Source organism: Nilaparvata lugens, chromosome 7 (genome assembly GCF_014356525.2).
Source record: "Nilaparvata lugens isolate BPH chromosome 7, ASM1435652v1, whole genome shotgun sequence".
Lineage (NCBI taxonomy): Eukaryota > Metazoa > Arthropoda > Insecta > Hemiptera > Delphacidae > Nilaparvata > Nilaparvata lugens.
The window spans coordinates 62,005,323-62,026,800 of record NC_052510.1 but is presented as its reverse complement, the minus strand read 5'-3'; the positions used below and the strand labels follow the sequence as shown (position 1 = coordinate 62,026,800).

Here is a 21,478-nt window from a genome sequence, read left to right as displayed (position 1 = left end):
TCATCAAAATTGATTTTTTCTTCAAATTCCACCCATTTTTGAAAATCATTACTCAGTACTCATTGGAGATAGAGAGTTCCGAATGATCTCATTTTATTCAGAATTTCATAATCCAGAAAAAAGGCTAGAGCAAATTTTTCTGTCCGACTACGAGATTTGGCAGAAATAGCTGAAAACTGGAAAATGAGCCGAAAATACGAGGTTTTTGGTTCTGGACTTCTCTTATGTACCCAAATAATATATTATAAAATCAGAACTACAATATAAATTGCATGCACCAATGCATATAGTGACTGGACAATACAGGTTTCAGACCATTCAAATAAATTTAGCAATCATTCTTTCTTGTTTTTTGCCATTCTACCCTAAAATAATAAGATATGACTGGCTTATTCCCTTCTCTAAAATCTATTCTTTATTCAAAAGTACTTTACTTGATACTTTACTATGCCTAATTTATTGACTTGGGTAGTTTGTTGTTTGTCTATGAATATGGTTTTTTGATAAATTTCTAAATTTGATCGAGAATCAAAGCTTATTTTGAATTATTTTATCGTAATAGCACACGTAAACAGCCTTATTTATCCATCTTCTTGAATCATCATACATTGTGCCTCATCCTAATAAATATTAAAATTGTATACCCCATTATTCATTATGGTTGCCGTTTTGATTGTCGGTTTTTAGTAGCATTTTTCATTTTAATCAAATTATCAGCAAATTAATTTTACATCACTTGAAATGCTATTAAAAAGTCAGTAATTCCCATTTCAAATTTCTAAAACGTATTTGGAACTCAAATTGCGTTTATTTCAAACGTTCATGTATTGAATAATATTTTGACATTTTCGGGATTTTAATCAAATAAATATTAGGCCATCTTGAAAGATTCTAGAACCTTCGGTTCCTTTGTTCAGTCGGCAAGAATTCAATCAAATTATCAACAAATTGTTTTTACATCCCTTGAAATGATATTAAAAATACAGTAATTCCTATTTAAAATTTCTGAAACGTATTTGGAACTCGAATTGCGTTTATTTCAAGCGTTCATGTATTGAATAATATTTTGACATTTTCGGGATTTTAATCAAGTAAATATCTTGAAAGATTCTAGAACATTCGGTTCCTTTGTGCAGTCGTCAAGAATTTGGGTGAAAGCCGGCCGGTCATTGGCTGAGAAGCCCAGTTCATTTTGTTTGGAACGCTCTGATTGGCTCACTGATTGGGGATGTAGAGGCAAGATCGTGCAGGGTGCAGTCTGAGACGTGATAGCTTCGTGGTAGCTGGTCACCACATCGTGTCCTACTAATTTTCATCTATTGATATTTCAAAATTACAGTTAATTATCAATGCGTGTGTGAATTATGAAGCTATTTCAATGTTATTATTAGTGATGTAATTGATTTTCCGGCTGTGTGAAAGTTTTGTGTAAAATTTTAATGTGATGTGTCAAGTGATGAGAACCCAAGGTCGTAAAAGGTAGGATCTTGTTTTTCATCAATCATAACTCACACTCATCCAATTATTCGTGCTATTATTTGTGAAAATTAATTTTATTATCATTGATATTGATTGTAGATAGAAAGTTTAAGTCATTTCTCATTATTCATTCACCCTATTTTAAATAATCTAGTCATTAGGCTATTGTACGATTTCAAAATGATTCGAGTTGTACAGAGAAAGGCGGCTGTTATAGTTCATTTGCACTAGATCTCGCTATTAATTAACTAAAAATACATTGAATAATGGTCAATTATTTGAGTTTTTTACTCTCAATTTGAAATCTTATTGAGCTAGCTGCAAATAACTGGATCAGTTCAGGACAATTTCTCTTCGAAATATCTGAAATCGTACTCTATGTTTAATTATAATATTTATTTTAGCAGATATAGGGATTTTAGTTGTGTGTTACATGGATATAGCTTTGTATTTCGAAGGTTTAATTAGGATTTTTTGGGTTTTTGTGAGTTGAGGTTTTTCATGTTCTATTTATGATGTCAGCATTTCTTCAGGATAACATCAGTATCTTAGATCCAACCAATTCTGTCAGTTTCTTGTGAATCTCATTTTAGTGTCGACGCCATAACGTAGAAATGCGAAATTTTGAATTTGAAGGTTCAGTGCCACAGCCATACTGATATTATTTTCTCCTCTTGGTCCTCGGCGAAGATAGTTCGAAGTTATATCTGAAATAATATCAATAAACTGGAATTTCGTATGTATTTATCAATTTTATTGATTATATAATCAAAATTTTGATTCTTGTGTCATAGAATTCCAAATAGAATTGAAGAAATATCAGCCAAAAATGTAGGTCAATTTAGTTCCGTCATGTTGGCAATATAGCTTTGCTCTCTGTCTTGTCTACCTAGCTAGTCAAAACAACTGTCAGATTTTAGTGTTAATCTTTTAAAGTTTCCTTGATAATAATGAATTATTGTAATTCTAAAGTATATCTGTTCAAATAACAGTTTTTCAACATAATTTTATCCTGTATTTTCTAATTGCGTGAATGTGCTATTAGTGCTACTTTATCTGACTAAAACGTAAGTGCTCTTGACTCTAGCAGAACTCTGTCTGTCTTGTCTTGTCAAATCAACAACAGAACTGTTAATTTTTAGAAGTTTCCTTGATAATAATAAATCCTTGTAATTCTAAAGTATATCTGTTCAAAATTACAGTTTTCAACATAATTTTATAGTTTCTAATTACGTGAATGTGCTATTAGTGCTACATTTATCTGACTTCACAAACGTAAGTGCTCTTGACTCATGACAATTGAACTGATGTGCTAAAAAGTAGGCCTAGTTGACTGAATTTTCGTTCTATCTACATTTTAGGTAAAGTACATTATGAAATTAACTGTTTATTATTGATATTCTTTACATTTCAGATAGCTTTTGACTATTATTTCCTTATTCTATCCATGCATTTACAAACGTTCAATAGCTGGGTAGCCGATAGGTGATCGTATTCAACAGGTTATCCACTTGATAATTGTTTAGTTTTGATTCAAATCTAGTAACTTACCTCTTGAATAATCAAATATTAATTGAAGTTTTTGTATTAGAAAAGATTCAATTTAATTCTATGAATTTTAGCCAATTCTTTGGAGTTACGAGTAGCCTATCGGTTAATCTAACCTATGAAATTGCACGGTTTAGGTCTTTATGTTGGGGTCCGTACATTGTAATAATACTTTGGAAGTGTTGCGTTTCTAATTCCATTCTCAGTTTAAATTAATAGACCTATGAAATTTTATTCCGATTCAATAATAATTTAATCATTATTTTTTGGCAAATATGTTTGAAATTTTTGATTAATTTCGGTGTTATTTTGAGATACTATTTGAAGTCCTGCGTTACCAGGGGCATCACTCCTCAAATTCACTGAGGATTTTGACACAGAAATATGTTTTCACATACCATCATCACTACGGTGCAGTACAGTTCTGTGTCCCTCAGTTCCAATTTCTAATAAATTGAGTATTACCACTGATTTCTTTTTTGATTTAAGGATAATGTATTCACAGTTTGTGGATAATAGTGAGTTCAATATTTATCCTACTCTTCGTTGTTAATTTTATTCAAGTATTACATATATAGGAATCGTTCGATCAATGCGAAATGTAATGATTATAGATTAATGTTCTTACATATTATTCTGATAATTTAGCTGTTCTAATTTCATTAGATGATGCGTCAATCGTGAATGCCCCTACATGAGTATAAGTCGATTCTTTTCTTTATGTACATAATCAACCTGCGTACAAGCCTTGGAATTATGTCGGTATCATCACCCTCAGCCAAGAACGCCATATAAAGTTTTAAAATATGAACCGTATTAATACAACTTGTTTCTTCATGATTTATTGCTTGCTTAATTTCAAATGCGATTGGAAATGTTGTAGGTGCGTCAGCAACGCATCGATTGGAGCTTGGCTACTGATTCACTCCTGTCATGGACCACAGCAAACAAGTATGCCACTTGACAGGTGGGTCTTGTAACTTATCTCACTATTAAATTTAACTACCTTATTTCTACTATTGATTCCGTGTTATGTATTGTCTGGAATTGTTTAAAATTTTATGTAATTTTACGAAAATTCTTGAGAGGCTAGGCTAGTCCTTCTAGCTCAACACAATGCGGTTATGTGTAGATGAATGTGCTATTTAGTTTCAATGCAAAATAATGAAACAATGCTGAGAGATATCATAAGATAATACCACACTTTCCCTGTGCAGCTATCAATAACATTTTATATTTTATTTAATTGAAGAATAATCGAAAAATGATTACTCATGTTGTGATGTGTCATGGTTTTTATGTTATTTTTGTTGTGTGACGGACGCTCGGTGCTGTCGTTAGACGGGTGACCGCTTTTTGGTCAACACCACCAGTTTTTTAATTTTCTTACGAAATGGCTTGTCGATTGTTTTGATTTATAAGATCAGTCCAATTATCATAACTTCTATCACTCGCGAACAGCAGAGAAATTATAGTTTTTTGTACTATATTTTTGGGGGTTGATAATAATTCTCCTCGATTAAATACAAGTTAAAAATGGAATGTCTATTAGGAAGGAAAATTTTCAGAGATGAAAATGTTATCATTTTATTTATAGGTATGGACCAACAAATTAGTGGAGAAGATACTTGACGAGTTCTGCAATGTATTGATGAAGCCAGATTGCTGGAGGTTGAGATACATGGATGCTGATTTATGAGTTTGCCATCCTGATGTGACTTGAGTCATGGACCAGAGCAGAGCCTTCACGTGTGCTTGTTGACAACAGCTGGTGAGTCTTGTAACAAATACCTTTCCACTCCACATTGAAATTGTATTCAGCTCTATTGAGTTCAAATATTTCCTCCGGCCTTGCAGCTATAGTGAGGTCCACGTTATAATGGCAGTGTTTGATTAGCAATGGTATTGCTATCCTTGTCTATCATTCAACAAAGCTGATAGCGCTATCTCTTTCTCGCTTTGCTCTGTTGCCAGATCGTCTTTTAACAATGTAGAATTAAAAATTGATAACAAAATATTTCATCTTAATTATGAAAATTCATTATGAAATCATTGAAAAATATAATTTATTGCTTAATAAAATGTAATTAGCTATTTTAAACGAGAATGAACAGTTAATATTACATCAATAAACCTGTATCAGCTACCGTCTATAGAATGCATTGACAAGACAGAGGGTCGGCAACATTTTTCTCCTATCTTACTTCACTGCCATTATAACGTGGACCTCATTATAGATCACAGATTATGCGCTTGTGTTCGCATATTCTTGAATATGATCTGGAGCAAAGTGATGTTGATAAAATAACACTGAAAAGCATAAGACCCGGTTGCAAAAAATCTGGTTAAATTTTAATCGTGATTATCTCACGAGAACCAATCAGAAAAGGATTTTCGATAAGGAGGCTTCTGTTTTGGTTCTCGCGAAATTAATCATGATCAAAATTTAACTGGCTTTTGTGCAACCGACATTATGTAATCTGCTACATGATAATGGTGACACAACAATGGAATAGTAGTCTCGGTTGATGCGATATTATCGATCCTGAATAATAATCATATTGCTTGAGAGTGTAGCGACAACCGAAACTAGTATCTCATTGTTTCTGTCAGTAGGTCTGTATACTGTATTGAGTGAATAAAAACGCGACTGAATTTTGGTTGCGCTTTAGCATATAACCTTTTATGCGTGTCCTATAATCGGCTGGTTCCACAAGAGGCAGTGCGTTCTGCAACAAGTTAGGAAACTCGACCGTCATCCGGTCTTACTGTATTGAATGAATAAAAACGCGACTGAATTTCGGTGGTGCTTTACCGCATAGCCTGTTATGCGTGTCTTTATAATCGGCTGTTCCCACAAGAGGCAGTGCGTTCTGCAACAAGCTAGGAAACTCGACCGTCATCCGGTCCGTACAGATGGCACCTCAGCTGCAATGAGCTCACATGCTCCACACTGTTGATGTAATTGTCACCGTTAACCAAGCATATCTTGTTTTTTTTTAACGATTTATTTAATATTTCTTTCATTCTATTATTGCCTGCATATCGTAACGAAATTCAGTGCCTTGAAAATTTTCTCAACAAAAGAAAAAAACAACTGAAATCTTTGAAGTATTTTACAATCTGAAATGAGTTTTACTTCTTACCCTTTCCTCTATTTATTCAATGTAGTATTTAGAGTCAGAAACTGAGCTGAGATATTACATTTATTACACAGCCTCTTGCAGTAATAAATTGGTGAATTGACGCTCACATGCTGATGATCTTCAATCATGTTCAATGTCTGTTTGTGTCTTATTATTTATATTTCTAATTAAGTTGTATAAATTGAATTGACATATTATGTCCTGCCTCAAATACTTGAAATTAACACAACCATTTGGAAACTATAGGCCTAGTGAGGTCTATGTTATAATGGCAGTGTTTGATTAGCAATGGTATTGCTATAGTGTGGTCCAAGTTATAATGGCAGTGTTTGATTAGCAATGGTATTGCTATAGTGTGGTCCAAGTTATAATGGCAGTGTTTGATTAGCAATGGTATTGCTATAGTGTGGTCCAAGTTATAATGGCAGTGTTTGATTAGCAATGGTATTGCTATAGTGTGGTCCAAGTTATAATGGCAGTGTTTGATTAGCAATGGTATTGCTATAGTGTGGTCCAAGTTATAATGGCAGTGTTTGATTAGCAATGGTATTGCTATAGTGTGGTCCAAGTTATAATGGCAGTGTTTGATTAGCAATGGTATTGCTATAGTGTGGTCCAAGTTATAATGGCAGTGTTTGATTAGCAATGGTATTGCTATAGTGTGGTCCAAGTTATAATGGCAGTGTTTGATTAGCAATGGTATTGCTATAGTGTGGTCCAAGTTATAATGGCAGTGTTTGATTAGCAATGGTATTGCTATAGTGTGGTCCAAGTTATAATGGCAGTGTTTGATTAGCAATGGTATTGCTATAGTGTGGTCCAAGTTATAATGGCAGTGTTTGATTAGCAATGGTATTGCTATAGTGTGGTCCAAGTTATAATGGCAGTGTTTGATTAGCAATGGTATTGCTATAGTGTGGTCCAAGTTATAATGGCAGTGTTTGATTAGCAATGGTATTGCTATAGTGTGGTCCAAGTTATAATGGCAGTGTTTGATTAGCAATGGTATTGCTATAGTGTGGTCCAAGTTATAATGGCAGTGTTTGATTAGCAATGGTATTGCTATAGTGTGGTCCAAGTTATAATGGCAGTGTTTGATTAGCAATGGTATTGCTATAGTGTGGTCCAAGTTATAATGGCAGTGTTTGATTAGCAATGGTATTGCTATAGTGTGGTCCAAGTTATAATGGCAGTGGAGAACAGCGTTGCTTTGCCATTATGTGCCTTCATTATAGTCATTTCAATGCTTACATAAGATAAACCCCCTTCAAGCAGTCAGATAAATTTCCAATTGAATTACTTATCAAATAAATTGAGGTTTTTATTAATAATAAAAAATTTGATGGATTTCAGGGAATTTTACCCATAATTACCCACTTTTCATATTCAATGGTAACTGTAGGAAAAATTTAATGTGAAATACGTGCGCAAAGTTCGTTTGCCGCACTCAAGAAACCATTCCGCCCTCGCCTACGGCTCGGGCTTAAACGTTTCTTTCGGTGCAGCAAACTGTCACTTTGCGCACTAGTTGCACAAATAACTATTTCCTGAGAAAACTTTTTAATTCTGATAGCTTCAAAAACTATGAAAAATATCACCATTAGAAAGTTTATTTTTAGCCTTTGCACAGCCTTAATTGTAGTACGTGTTAGCTAGCCTATGGAGGTGAAATGAAAATTGAATTGAGATGATTTTCATATGCATTGATTCGATTATAAGTTACACAATTCATTAAAATGGTTTCACCAATAATTTGGTAACTCCATAAATCGGTGGTAACTTCATAATTAAACAAAACATGATGAAAATATTTTACAAAGTTAATTGACTATTATACAGTATTTATGATTGGTTGCTAATGTGTTGAGAGTTGATAGATGTGGTATGCCTGTTGCAGTGAGCAGAGTGAGACAGAACAAGAGAGGAGCTGTAGATCATCACAGCATGTCTGCGGAACATTTGAGCAAGCGAAGTGAGTTCTCACCATCTGAGATCATCACTCTGTCGCCGCGCGAAGTGAGTTCTCATCCCCTGTTGCAGTCTCCATTCACCTGGATTGCGCGGTGAGTTATCTTTACTATTTTTTAGATATTGCTGTTACAAGAAACTTGTTTAGCAGTACCTTTTAGCTGGAATAAAATGAGTTGAGCTTTGAGCCGCCGCCTCCAGCTGACTATATATCAGCTTCAAAACGTATAGTTTTTGTAATAAATTTAATTCGTCAGTGTCGAGTAAATTCGGCTAGAAAGCATAAAATGTTGGACATGCCAGGGGGACCACGAAGAGGTGAGTTGGTGGTGGAAATGAGACTAGATAAGGGCGAGGCCACATGAGCGTTTTCCAGATTACCGTTAATCAGCCAATCGGAGAGTTTCCTTCCCTAACGACTCGTCTGAAAACCCCTCGTGTGGCCTTGACCTGATTGAAATTATTTTTCCAAATGTCTTGAGTAGTACCGTATGAAGAATATAGCTCGCTCTCTGTGAGCAGCGGTATGATTTACAATGTGAACTTGATTTTAATTGAAAGGCGGGGAATTTGCAAGTTATTTGAATATAATATTTTATTGAATAGCTACTGATTGTCACAGTCAGTCTTGTCGCAAATTGGGACGCGACGTGTCAAGACTTCTAGATGAGTTAATATCATAAATATCATATTTTAATGTTGACAAGTGCCAGCGTTATCTCATTGGAACATTATCAACATAATGGTTATGAATGATAATTATTAACTCAACTAGCAAACTCATGTCACGTCGCTCAGCCTCTCAATTTTCGACAAGCCTAAAGGCTGTTTTGCAACACTTGTCTATGCAGATTATAATTTTGAATCACAATGACTTACTTTCTCTGGTTGAAAATCACCACATGACGAAATTTGGTTGGTTGCTCAAGTCTCTAACTTATTTTATTCAGGGTATGTAAAATCGATTATTAATTATTTGTGAAGTCTTGTAACCAGAAACACACTGGTTGGTGATACCGTGATTGCTATTAGATGCATTGTGATATTAAGTTATGAGGCGGGCGCTCAATTCTTTATTTTACTGATCTTGCAGTTTGTGATATTACCATGGTATCAATTTATATATTGGTTTTGACCAGAGCATATCTCAGATTGCTGTTTCATTCATGTTATATATAACAAGTTGAGTTGATATATATTTCACTGCTTATTAATGTCTATGATATTATCACTCACTTTCTGTGTATTGGTGAAAGTGATACTGTGGCAGGATATCCATAATGAGTTGAACTACTTCAATCTGTTGCAACTTATTTATTGACAACTTGAGAAACTATTAATAATTTATTTAGCCTGAAGATACAATCGTACATAAGGCTACGTCACAAAGTATTTTATAAGATTACAATACATAATCTAAACAAGAGGTGAGGTCCACGTTATAATGCAAGTGGAGAAGAGCGTTGACAATAATTATCTGCCTTGCCACTGTCTTCTGCAGAGCACAGCTGATAACAGTATAATTATACAGGGTTATCATAAAAGAATGGTGCGGTTTCGAGCATTGTTTAAAGAAAAACCAAATTATTTACAGTTAATGTTTTTTATTCACCTAATTTGTCGTCTGAAACAGTTTTTTACAAGATTAATAACTTTCAATAAGTGCGCCCTTAGTCGCTCTACAAATGTCCAAACGAGATAATAAATTTCTCTCTTAACATTCGATAACATTTCGATTATGGTTGTCATTGGTTCTTTAATCCTGTTTTAAAGTGGTTCAGTTCGCGATTTCTTGTGAATAAACAATGTTTTTGATGTAAATTTACAAGAAAAAATCTACCTGAACCACTTAAAAACAGGATTAATGAAGCAATGACAACCATAACCAATGAAATGTTAGCGAATGTTTGGATAGAAATTGATTATCGTTTGGATATTTTGTCGAAAGACTAAAGACGCACATATTTAAATTTATCAATTATGTAAAAAACTGCCTGAGACGACAAATTAGATGAATAAACAACATCAACTGTAAGTAATTTGGTTTTTCTTTAAACCATGTTCGAAACCGCACCATTCTTTTATGATAACTCTGTATTAATATTAGTGTTTCATTCTTGTTTGAAATAATGAATTATATTTTATTCGTCAATAAAATATGTTCAATGATTGAATAATAAATTTTCATTTTTGTGATTGACTAATTATATTTCCACATTGTTAAAAACGATATTGCAACTTTTCTGAGCTTGAAGAGGATAGCGTTATCTGTTGAATGATAGACAAGGATAGAAACACCAATGTTAATCAAATACTGCCATTATAACGTGGACCTCACCATTATAACTCTGGTTATCTGCTTAGGCTCGTATTCCATGAGGACACCAAGTGTCCGATTTTCATAATAGTTGTGGCAGAGTGTTGAAAATATGATTTTCGAAAATATTGAGATTCCAGTGTATTTCAATATCTATTTAGACTGGATACCCACATATCAGTATCGATGTACAGTCCAGGTCCTGAAGCTTTGTCTATCGGCGGAGGGCCGATAGACTACAAAACTACCCGTTCAAAAACATGGAACATTTTTGAAAATTTATCTTTCCATAAGGCCGGTTGCAGACGAACCACTATCGCATGTGGGATGTGGGACCGACATACCACAGAACAATACGACTAACGCAGAGAGACTTTCTTACTACATTCGAGAAAACGTGCATTAGTGCAACAGTTTTCAGATGTTTGTATCATACTCGGGTATTTAATCAGATGTTTTTATCATACAGCTGTTTTCAAAGTCACAGCGACTGCGATTGTGGTACAGAAGCTAGGGGAAGCGTAGTGCTCAAACCAGTGGTACCACAATCGCAAGGAAAATAATCGCATACTACAGCGGTGCGCAAAGCCATGTGGAAGTATCAGTGCCACTGCCATGCCTGCCAATGCATTCCATATGCGCTGCGTTTGTGGTACAACAGATGGAAAATGATCGCTTCCGCATCCCACATGCGATAGTGGTTCGTCTGCAACCGGCCTTCGCAACAGATGCTCTTTTGTATCTTGTCAAAAGCTATGTGTTGCATCCGAAATTATACACAAGGAGCTTTTTTGAGTTACATCCTTTAAGTACAACACAGCCTATCAGCTGACATTCGTTCAACATACTCTTTCCATTGCTGGTGATACGTTGCAACTCTCTCATTCATGAAGAATCTCTGTGTGTAGGGAGCTTCCTCCATTTAGGAATCTAGGGTCTCTGAAGCCTGATGTTTTTGCAAAGCCGTGAATATTACCCCGCGAACCACACCTTGACTATATGCCGTTACAAAGTCATGGAGGCAAAATTTTATGCATTGATTATTTGTAGTGTAGTCGGCTAAAATGTAGTTGTTTCAAATGTTGGAATATTGTTTTTCAGAGTGTTGAAATGTTGGAAGCTGGCAGAGGAAGGAATGTTGCTAGCCTACTTTGAGGGTCAACTTCTCCCACTCATCATCAATGGACATTTCACTCACTCACAGTACTCGAGGTTAGTTTGAAATATTCGCTAATTATATGGATTTGAATATTGTTTGATCTTGCACGTTAACTTTATTAACAATTGGATGCTTGCAATTAATTATTCAATTGAATTCTAAACTAGCATGGAAGTATTTGGTATTCTAGATTGCTAACTTGTATGGGAGCAGGGTTTGCTTGAACAGTTTCAAATTGACTACTTTCCAAAAGGTCGAGTGCCTAATTTCTTGTTAATAACTTTCTTTTTCTTGTTAACTTTTCACCATTGAGTGCCGGTTGCACAAAAGCCGGTTAAATTAATAAATTTTAACCGTGATTAATTCCACGAGAACCAATCAGATAAGTCGTCTTATCGAATAGGCCTTCTCTGATTGGTTCTCGTGAAATTAATCACGGTTATAATTTAACCGGCTTTTGTGCAACCGGGCCAAAGTCTTTTGTTGTTGATTCTCTTCTCGGCTTGTCTTGTTCCACTTTGATGCATCGCTTACAAACTTGACTGCTTTGCCTTTCAATCTTCTACTGCTTGATTTTGTCTTTAGTCCTATTCATCAACAATTGTGTTGTCATTTCTAGCCTTTCTAGTCACTTTTCGACTGGATTTTCCCTCCTGCTGTGACTGTTGCTTGCTTGCTTGCTTGTCTTGGTGTGCCTTTAGGATCCCCATAATTTTACCTTTCATTTTCTTCTCATTTTCACAATTTTATTGACTTGTGCATGGGAGAGAGCACCGCTATTTGGCAGAAGGAGCACGAGCATGGTTTGTTTGACGATTCAACCATGATCGTAATGTCGCCCCTTTCATGTGTTACAGGAACGCGAGTTGGCAGTCACATAAACTCTGGCATTTAAAGACATTCTTTTCATGTTATCAAATTGTTCGTCATTATATGATGCATACGTTCATCTTTTGATTTTATGTTTTATTCATCAGTAATGAATGAAAACTCATGCTCTGTTTTTAAAATAATGTAGTTTTCGTTTATATTTTATGATTTATTCATTCATCTTATTATTTTGTGTTTTATTCATAAGTAATAAACTAACATTTTCTGTTTAATATCATGTAGTTTCCATTTTTATATTATCCATTTGTTTATTATTTTGAAGGTATATTCCATGTGGGGCCTTCTGAGTGTAGCCTTATTATTTGTAACCTTGAGTCCCCCTCCCAATACCTCATACTATGTTGGTGAAAGTTAGAAGTAGTGATATTATATGTAGTGTAGTCGGCTAAAATGTAGTTGTTTCAAATGTTGGAATATTGTTTTTCAGAGTGTTGAAATGTTGGAAGCTGGCAGAGGAAGGAATGTTGCTAGCCTACTTTGAGGGTCAACTTCTCCCACTCATCATCAATGGACATTTCACTCACTCACAGTACTCGAGGTTAGTTTGAAATATTCGCTAATTATATGGATTTGAATATTGTTTGATCTTGCACGTTAACTTTATTAACAATTGGATGCTTGCAATTAATTATTCAATTGAATTCTAAACTAGCATGGAAGTATTTGGTATTCTAGATTGCTAACTTGTATGGGAGCAGGGTTTGCTTGAATAGTTTCAAATTGACTACTTTCCAAAAGGTCCAGTGCCTAATTTCTTGTTAATAACTTTCTTTTTCTTGTTAACTTTTCACCATTGAGTGCCGGTTGCACAAAAGCCGGTTAAATTAATAAATTTTAACCGTGATTAATTTCACGAGAACCAATCAGATAAGTCGTCTTATCGAATAGGCCTTCTCTGATTGGTTCTCGTGAAATTAATCACGGTTATAATTTAACCGGCTTTTGTGCAACCGGGCCAAAGTCTTTTGTTGTTGATTCTCTTCTCGGCTTGTCTTGTTCCACTTTGATGCATCGCTTACAAACTGGACTGCTTTGCCTTTCAATCTTCTTCTGCTTGATTTTGTCTTCAGTCCTATTCATCAACAATATTCTCTCCTGCTGTGACTGTTGCTTGCTTGCTTGCTTGGTGTGCCTTTAGGATCCCCATAATTTCACCTTTCATTTTCTTCTCATTTTCACAATTTTATTGACTTGTGCATGGAAGAGAGCACCGCTATTTGGCAGAAGGAGCACGAGCATGGTTTGTTTGACGATTCAACCATGATCGTAATGTCGCCCCTTTCATGTGTTACAGGAACGCGAGTTCTGCAGTCACATAAACTCTGGCATTCAAAGACATTCTTTTCATGTTCATCTTTTGATTTTATGTTTTATTCATCAGTAATGAATGAAATCTCATGCTCTGTTTTCAAAATCATGCAGTTTTCGTTTATATTTTATGATTTATTCATTCATCTTATTATTTTGTGTTTTATTTATAAGTAATAAACTAACATTTTCTGTTTAATATCATGTAGTTTCCTTTTTTATATTATCCATTTGTTTATTATTTTGAAGGTATATTCCATGTGGGGCCTTCTGAGTGTAGCCTTATTATTTGTAACCTTGAGTCCCCCTCCCAATACCTCATACTATGTTGGTGAAAGTTAGAAGTAGTGATATTATATGTAGTGCCCCCATCCAAGGATTGAACTCCTTCCATTATTACTTATCGTTGTGGATTATGAGTAGTGTTGTGGGATAATATTTAGTGTATTATTGAATACAAGTGTATTGTCTGCGGGCGCATACCACATAGGCATTCTTTTCACGTTTCAATACAGCTTGTCTGTAAGCTGTTTGAGTGTTTTCACGCGCTAATTATTACGTTTTTTATGGAAGTGGGCGTGAAAACAAGCGCCTGTTTAGCGTGAAAACAAGCTCTTGTGGTATACATTAAATTGAATGCTGCCCACTTGTGGGAAATTGAGCTGCGTTCGCAGCTATATCCTTGAAAATTATAGTCCTTACAAAATTATGTTTGACTTGAAGGGATATTCAGAGCAGAGAAAAGTTGCCGTTCCAAAGTGGCCAGTGTTCTCTAATTTCTAGTGAGTGTTCAAGTTCTCATGATGCGCATAGCCTACATAGTTTCCTCTCATGAAGCACTGAGTCAACTGAGTACCTATAATGGACAAATTGTCAACTGCGCTTCTACCTATGACTATTCATCACTATTATTGGCTGAACTCCCTCCATTTCTCTGCTCAGCATATCCCTCCAAGTCAAAAGTAATTTTGTACGAATTATTTATAGTTTTGCCAAAAATAGCTGCTATCCTCTTCATAGATGAAATGAATTACATTTAAGCTTACAGTACGAGTACAGTACATTTGTTTCACAAAAATAATTTATGTTTAAATATAATTTTATTTGAAATTAAACTTAGTAGAAAAAGGTCGGAGTAGAAGTAGAAAAATGAGAGTAGGGTAGAGAAGTGGTAGTTTACAGTTAATTTGAATGTGTTGTGAGTAGAAGATTGATGCGCCAATAGCAAGCAAGCACAGACTGTCTGCAGACTATTGACAGAGCACAAAGGTGGCGCACATTGGAGCAAGGCGAGGTGACACTATAACTACTTGAGACCAGTTTCCATTACCACAAATTAATGAATTACAACTTGTCTATTGCTGAATTGATCGACTTGTGTCATGGAAACTGCCTTTATCGGCCGTTTTCACACTCGTCGATTGTCGGCCGACAATCAGAATTGTCCTCCGATTGGCTGAGAATCGGCAGTTGGTGAGAATTAGCCAATCAGAGGACAATTCTGAGTGTCCTCTCTTGATAGTCGCTTATATTATGGTCTGTGGTTATTGCTTGCTATGATGTCATTCTTTCAAGTATTCTAATGTCGTGGTAGGTACCTTAGTAATCTTAACATATTTCTTCCCTTTACAATGCCTCATCTGTGATTGTTTGTGTGACGATGTTTATAAAATGTATGGACGAAATATTGAATCAATTTGAGAGTCTATTGCATAAAAATTTATTTATAGTGATGTCCACGTTATAATGTCAGTGGAGAAAGATAGGAGAACAGCGTTGCCGATTCTCTGCTTTGCCTTCTATAGAGGATAGCTGATACTAGTATATCTGATGAATATCTGTTCATTCTTGTTTAAAAAAAATCTATTCTATTTCATTCATCGATAAAATATACTTTTCAATGATTTAATAATATTTTTTTATAAATAAGATTGAATATTTTGTTAATCAGTTGAATTTCTACATTGTTAAAAAATCATCTGCTAACGATACGGAGTTGGAAAATGATAGCGCTATCTGCCTAAATGATAAACAAGGATAGCAACACCATTGTTAATCAAATACTGTCATTATAAAGTGGACCTCACTACAGTGTGTGCGCATCTTATGGTCAGCTGTTTCTGTTTCACCAACCTTCTAAATATTTGTAGGAAATTACTGGTACTGCTTAGCCAGTTACACACACGTCGACTTTTGGACGTCCGATTTTTTGCCGTCCTTATAAGTTCTACCAGATTGAACGCAACTTGGCATACATTTGATGTCTGCAGATACAATATTCATGTTTGTCAAGTTATGTTTGATCTAATAGGATTTATAAGGACGGTAAGAAATCGGTAGAATTCATGCTGGGATTTCAATTGTAATGGAGTTGGTGGGCATTGTGCAAGGCTACTATATAACATTCTTGGGTATTGTGTAGCCTAATATTGTAGGATAATAAATTGCAGTAATTATTGTGTTTTATCAACTAATGATATATGTGTAGCTTATTGTGGTGATTGTATTGTGCTTGATATAAAGTTTAAATAGAACGACTATAGTGAGGTCCACGTTATAGTGGCAGTGTTTGATTAGCAATGGTATCGCTATACTTGTCTATCATTCAACAAAGCAGATAGCGCTATCTTTCTGGCTTTGCTCTGTTGTCAGATCATCTTTGACAATGTAGAATTAATAATTAATTAACAAAATATTTGATCTTAATTTTGAAAACTCATGAAATTATTGAAAAATATAATTTCTTGCTTAATAAAATATAATTGACTAGCTGGCCCGGTGAACTTCGTACCGCCAAAAAGTCAATGTATCTCATGTCATACTTGACTTTATTTCGTGAATCATGAAATTTATCTGACAATCAATATTTTCATTTACATCTCAATACGGACTTCCTATATGCTTAGTCGTGCAGCATTTATTATTCCAAAAACATATTCTTCTCAATCAATTGATATTATAATATCTATCAGTAAAGTTTTGAATTTAAACAAAAATAGATAGGTCAATTATTAGTGTTTCAAAGATGCGTTCATAGTTGTTGATTGCTAATAGATGGCCCAGGAAATATGCGATATACATACGATGAATCACACAGAATTCCATATTCTTTCCATCTTCCATTTTAGGATGAATATCAGCTAATCTTAATTCAAAAAAATTGTAAATTATTCTGTCATTCTTCAGTAATTAATGATTGCAATATGAAAAACTCTCTTTCATGAGGTGAATCATTTATTTCCAACATTTTCCAGTTTCTCAATGATAGGGGACTGATAATTATTTGTATAGGTCTTCTAAGGAACCATTGGTACAGCTAGTACCAATCAACTACACTTCAACTCCAAACTACCGCATTAAGCACGGGTGACCTGTTTATTATAGCTGGTAACTTTAAATGCTAAATCATATTATCACAACATGATCTTGAATCATGATCATCTTTCCGTTCTTCGGTAGCTGCTTGGCCGGCAATTACGAAAACATAGGTCTGTAAAATGGATTAATAAATAATTATTATTAACCCCCCTATTAAAATTTCTGGTCAGAAACCATCCCCAATATTCACACAACATATTCCAAAAGTTTTAAGCCGTTCTGTCAAGTAGTTTTCAAGTCTATAGGGAACAAACACACATACAGACATTCATTTTTATATATCTATAGATTACTTTAAACTAGAATGAACAGTTAATATAACATCAATAAACCTGTATCAGCTACTGTATATAGAAGGCATTGACAAGACAGAGGATCGGCAACGTTGTTCTATCTTTCTCCACTGCCATTATAGAAATAATGACATATCCTCTCATTTATCCATTGGTATTACATTTCATTGAAAGTATTGTTTACTTTCAGTAAATGAGTTGTGGCAATATAATAACTATAAGCAATCATTTTTCAAGTTTTATACTAAATTCTTAATTTTTACAATTTTAGAAAAATCTCCAAGTATAGTGAGGTCCACGTTATAATAGCAGTGTGTTTGATTTGCAATGGTATTGCTATCCTTGTCTAGTGTGCTACCCTGAACTGGTGTGACGGATAACGAGATGGCCTCTGCTTGATGATCTTCATTATTAGTTTTTGCACTTTTAAGAGGGGGTCAAAATATAATTGATTATTTTAAACGAGAATGAACAGTTAATATTACATCAATAAAGCTGTATCAGCTACAGTCTATAGAAGGCATTGACAAGACAGGATCGGCAACGTTGTTCTCCTATCTTTCTTCACTGTCATTGTAACGTGGACCTCATGTCACGTCGCTTAGCCTCTCAATTTTCGACAAACCCAAAGGCTTTTTTGCAACACTGTCCAAGCAGTATTGTCAGATTAATATTTTGAAACACAACAATGACTTACATGCTCTGGCTGTAAATCACCATGTGACGCAATTTGGTTGGTTGCTCAAGTCTGCATTTTATTCAGAGTATTTATAATCGATTATTATTGATCTATGAAGTCTTGAAACCAGAAACACACTGTTTGTGATATTGTTATGCTAGGCACACACCGGTTAGTCAAGACAAGACATGATCAGACACGTTCAGTCAAAATACTTCACATAGTTGCTTATGAAGACATGTCTAATTGCAATGACTAATCAGTGTGAGTTGCGTCATAAGCAACAATGTGAAGTATTGTGACTGAACGTGTCTGATCATGTTTTGTCTTGACTAACAACTGGTGTGCGCCTAGCCTAATGCTATTAGATGCATTGTGATATTATGAGACGGGCGCTCGATTCTGTATTTTCAACTCTTATTGCCGGTTGCACAAAAGCCGGTTAAATTTTAACCGTGATTAATTCCACGAGAACCAATCAGAGAAGGCTTTTTTGAAAAGACGGCTTCTCTGATTAGCTCTTTTGGAATTAATCACGGTTAAAATTTAACCGGCTTTTGTGCAACCGGCCCTTACTGTCCCTGCAGTTTGTGATATTACCATGCTATAAATTTATATATTTGTTTTGACAAGAGTATATCTCAGATTGTGCTGTTCATGTATGTAATACTAGCAGGTAATCCGTGCTCCGCAAGGGTCTATTTTAAAACTTGACAAAGTGAAAACGTGACGTAATGAAATGTTGAAGAATTGAAAATAGGCCTATAACCATCCTCGATTAATTAAGATTCTATATGCAAAATTTGAAGTTAGTCCAGTAGTTGAGACGTGATGATGCGTCAAGCACAATACCATGAAGAATTTATCCTCTAAATCTCATGGATTTATCTCTTACCGAATTTGAAATGTTCTGTCCCAAAAATTCAAACTTTGGGCACTCATATCTCAAGAAGTGATGATCGGAAAAATTTTTTTCCTGAGAAAACTTTTTCATTTTGATATAACCAGTATAAAGTTTTTTTTAGCCTTTGCACAGCCTTAATAGGTGGTCCTATAGTGCTGTTGGCTTGGACTTAGGTACTTGTGGTTAGGGCCAAGCCACATGAAGCGTTTTTTCAGACGAGTCGGACAAGAAGCTCGCCGATTGGCTGATTGGGTTGGAGTTTGAAAATCAGCTGATAATCGTCCAATCAAAGAGCGTCCTGCCCTGCCGACTCGTCTGAAAAAACGCTTCATGTGGCTTGGCCCTAAAGGTCAATGACACTTGGTTTTGCTGCTGGTTACCACACACATTTATTAAATGTGGCCAATTCTTACTGCACAATGATTTTTATGTGTCATTGATTTTGTAATAATTATTTTGCATTCTTTTTTTATAGGACACAGAAGAGAGGGACAGACACAACAGAGGAGAATGATGGCCAGCTCCACAGAAGAAGTCAAATGGAGGATATCAAGAAGAAGCAGATTACAAAAAAGTGACAAGTGCAAAATGATAAGACTGTAATTTAGTGTAATGATTGATTTCAAGTGAAAAAGTTAAGTGTGAGAATGAAAGGACTCTAATCTGGTTTCACTCACACCGAGGACATTGAAATGTTTTGTTGTTGTGTTATGTTTTTCAGTTTTGCATCTTGTGTTGTAAGAAATAAATGAGCTTGGGGTGTGTCCTATTTTGGGGTGGGGGGTTGGCTTTTCAGGTATCGATGCAGGCTGGCGGGAGGAGGAGGTGGAGGGGAGAGGACATCGCAGAACTTCAAAAAAGGTAAAGTCCGCTCTCAACCGATTTGAACAGTTCAATCAAATTCTCTTTCCTCATACTATTCACATACTTTTCAATTCATTTCAGTTTTCATCATTTCAATCATCTGTCTTTACATTTTTTAAATTTTCATACAAGTCTTTAATTATTTTACAACTGGCATCTTTCGATGTAACTTGTGAAGCTTCTTTTGAATCATTTTTTTTTCAAATACGTTCAATTCTAAAGTCTGACTTTTGTAATTAAATGTTAATAATATAAATGCATTGTTGAACTGTTGAATTCGGTAGTGGGCGACTTGTATGAAATTGGTGATGCATGTCTAGACCATCAACCCCTTTTCAGTAGTTTTCTCTTCAGTTTTTCTTTCTATCAGCTTTTGTATTTGAACCTTTAATTCTATTTTCTCATTGTTTATAGGAAATGTCCCTTCCATTTTTTAGTTTCAGGTTTTTTTTATTTGCTTTGGAGGCGAACCTTCAGTTCAAATTCAATATCAAAAACTATAATCATGCTCTTTTTTTAGTTCTTTCTGCTCTAGGATTGACCCTTTTCATAATTCTTATCTAGAATTGTTAATGAACCTTCAGTCCATTAAATACTTCCTCTCTTCCAATATAATGTTAGTTTCAATGAATTTTTAGATATTTTGTTGGGTGTTGCCACACTGTTTGCTTTTTTTCAGGTGGAAATCGTCTTCATCTTTTATCCTCTATTTTTCTTTCTTGTGTCTTGTGTTGTTGTTGCATCTTTCAGAATATTGTTAGCTAACTTCTAAAAACTGTCAAATCTTCTGTATACTTTTTTAAAGTGTATTTTCAAATTGTAAACACTGCATGTAATCCCTTCCTTTACCTCATACTAATTTTCAGTTTTGCCTTTCCCTCATCCTCTCCAGTGTAAATATCATTACCTACTTAGTTCTTCTGTCTCCATCTCTCATGTAGTATTTTACCTCAACTCATCCTTCCTCTACTACACTCACTCTCCACTTCCTCTAAAAATCCAATCTACTTTTACTCCTTCTCACTTCTGCATTTTTTTCCAACTGGCATTCTTGCCTCCTTTTCCTTCCTCCTACTATCATTCCCATTTCTGCATCCTTATCCTGATATTTTTTCATCTTTCACAATCCCCTGCTATCATTCTTAACTGTGTATTCTTATCCTGGTATTTTTTGACTCCTTCCATAATTCACCACTATCATTCCTATCTCTGTATCCTTGTCCTGGTGTTTTTTATCTCCTTCCACAATTCCCAGCTATAATTCTTATCTTTGTATACTCATCCTGTATTTTTATTCCTCCTTCGACAATTCCTAGCTATCATTTCTACCCCTTAATCCATATCCTGGTATTTTTTGACTCCTTCCATAATTCACCACTATCATTCCTATCTCTGTATCCTTGTCCTGGTGTTTTTTATCTCCTTCCACAATTCCCAGCTATAATTCTTATCTTTGTATACTCATCCTGTATTTTATTCCTCCTTCGACAATTCCTAGCTATCATTTCTACCCCTTAATCCATATCTAGAATTGTTAATGAACC

The 21,478-nt window shown here is 34.9% G+C and overlaps 1 protein-coding gene and 1 long non-coding RNA gene across 6 annotated transcripts; both read left to right on the top strand.

Moving 5' to 3' along the window:
• The first annotated feature begins 790 nt into the window (after window positions 1–790).
• On the top strand, window positions 791–21,271 carry LOC120348771. 5 transcript variants are annotated; one of them, XM_039433329.1, is made up of 6 exons: window positions 791–1,479; window positions 3,911–3,994; window positions 4,625–4,798; window positions 8,071–8,236; window positions 11,560–11,670; window positions 19,546–21,271. In XM_039433329.1, the coding sequence occupies exons 4-6, from the start codon at window positions 8,118–8,120 to the stop codon at window positions 19,646–19,648; spliced, it is 333 nt and encodes a 110-aa protein (XP_039289263.1). In that variant the 5' UTR covers window positions 791–1,479; window positions 3,911–3,994; window positions 4,625–4,798; window positions 8,071–8,117; the 3' UTR covers window positions 19,649–21,271. The 5 variants fall into 5 exon arrangements, 4 of the variants coding, with proteins under 4 accessions (XP_039289263.1, XP_039289264.1, XP_039289262.1 ...); XM_039433330.1 differs by lacking the exon at window positions 791–1,479 and adding an exon at window positions 1,502–2,546; XR_005571875.1 differs by lacking the exons at window positions 791–1,479; window positions 19,546–21,271 and adding exons at window positions 2,562–2,840; window positions 12,475–12,810.
• Window positions 12,890–14,015, top strand: LOC120352497. The gene is made up of 2 exons (XR_005571876.1): window positions 12,890–13,046; window positions 13,803–14,015. It is a non-coding gene; the product is annotated as an uncharacterized LOC120352497 (long non-coding RNA).
• Window positions 21,272–21,478: the final 207 nt, after the last annotated feature.

Coding starts and splice junctions, on each gene's coding strand:
- LOC120348771 (XM_039433329.1), top strand. CDS start 8,118: ATGTCTGCGGAACATTTGAGCAAGCGAAGTGAGTTCTCACCATCTGAG. Junction 8,237..11,559: donor CCATTCACCTGGATTGCGCG/GTGAGTTATCTT, acceptor ATTGTTTTTCAG/AGTGTTGAAATGTTGGAAGC. Junction 11,671..19,545: donor ACTCACTCACAGTACTCGAG/GTTAGTTTGAAA, acceptor CTTTTTTTATAG/GACACAGAAGAGAGGGACAG.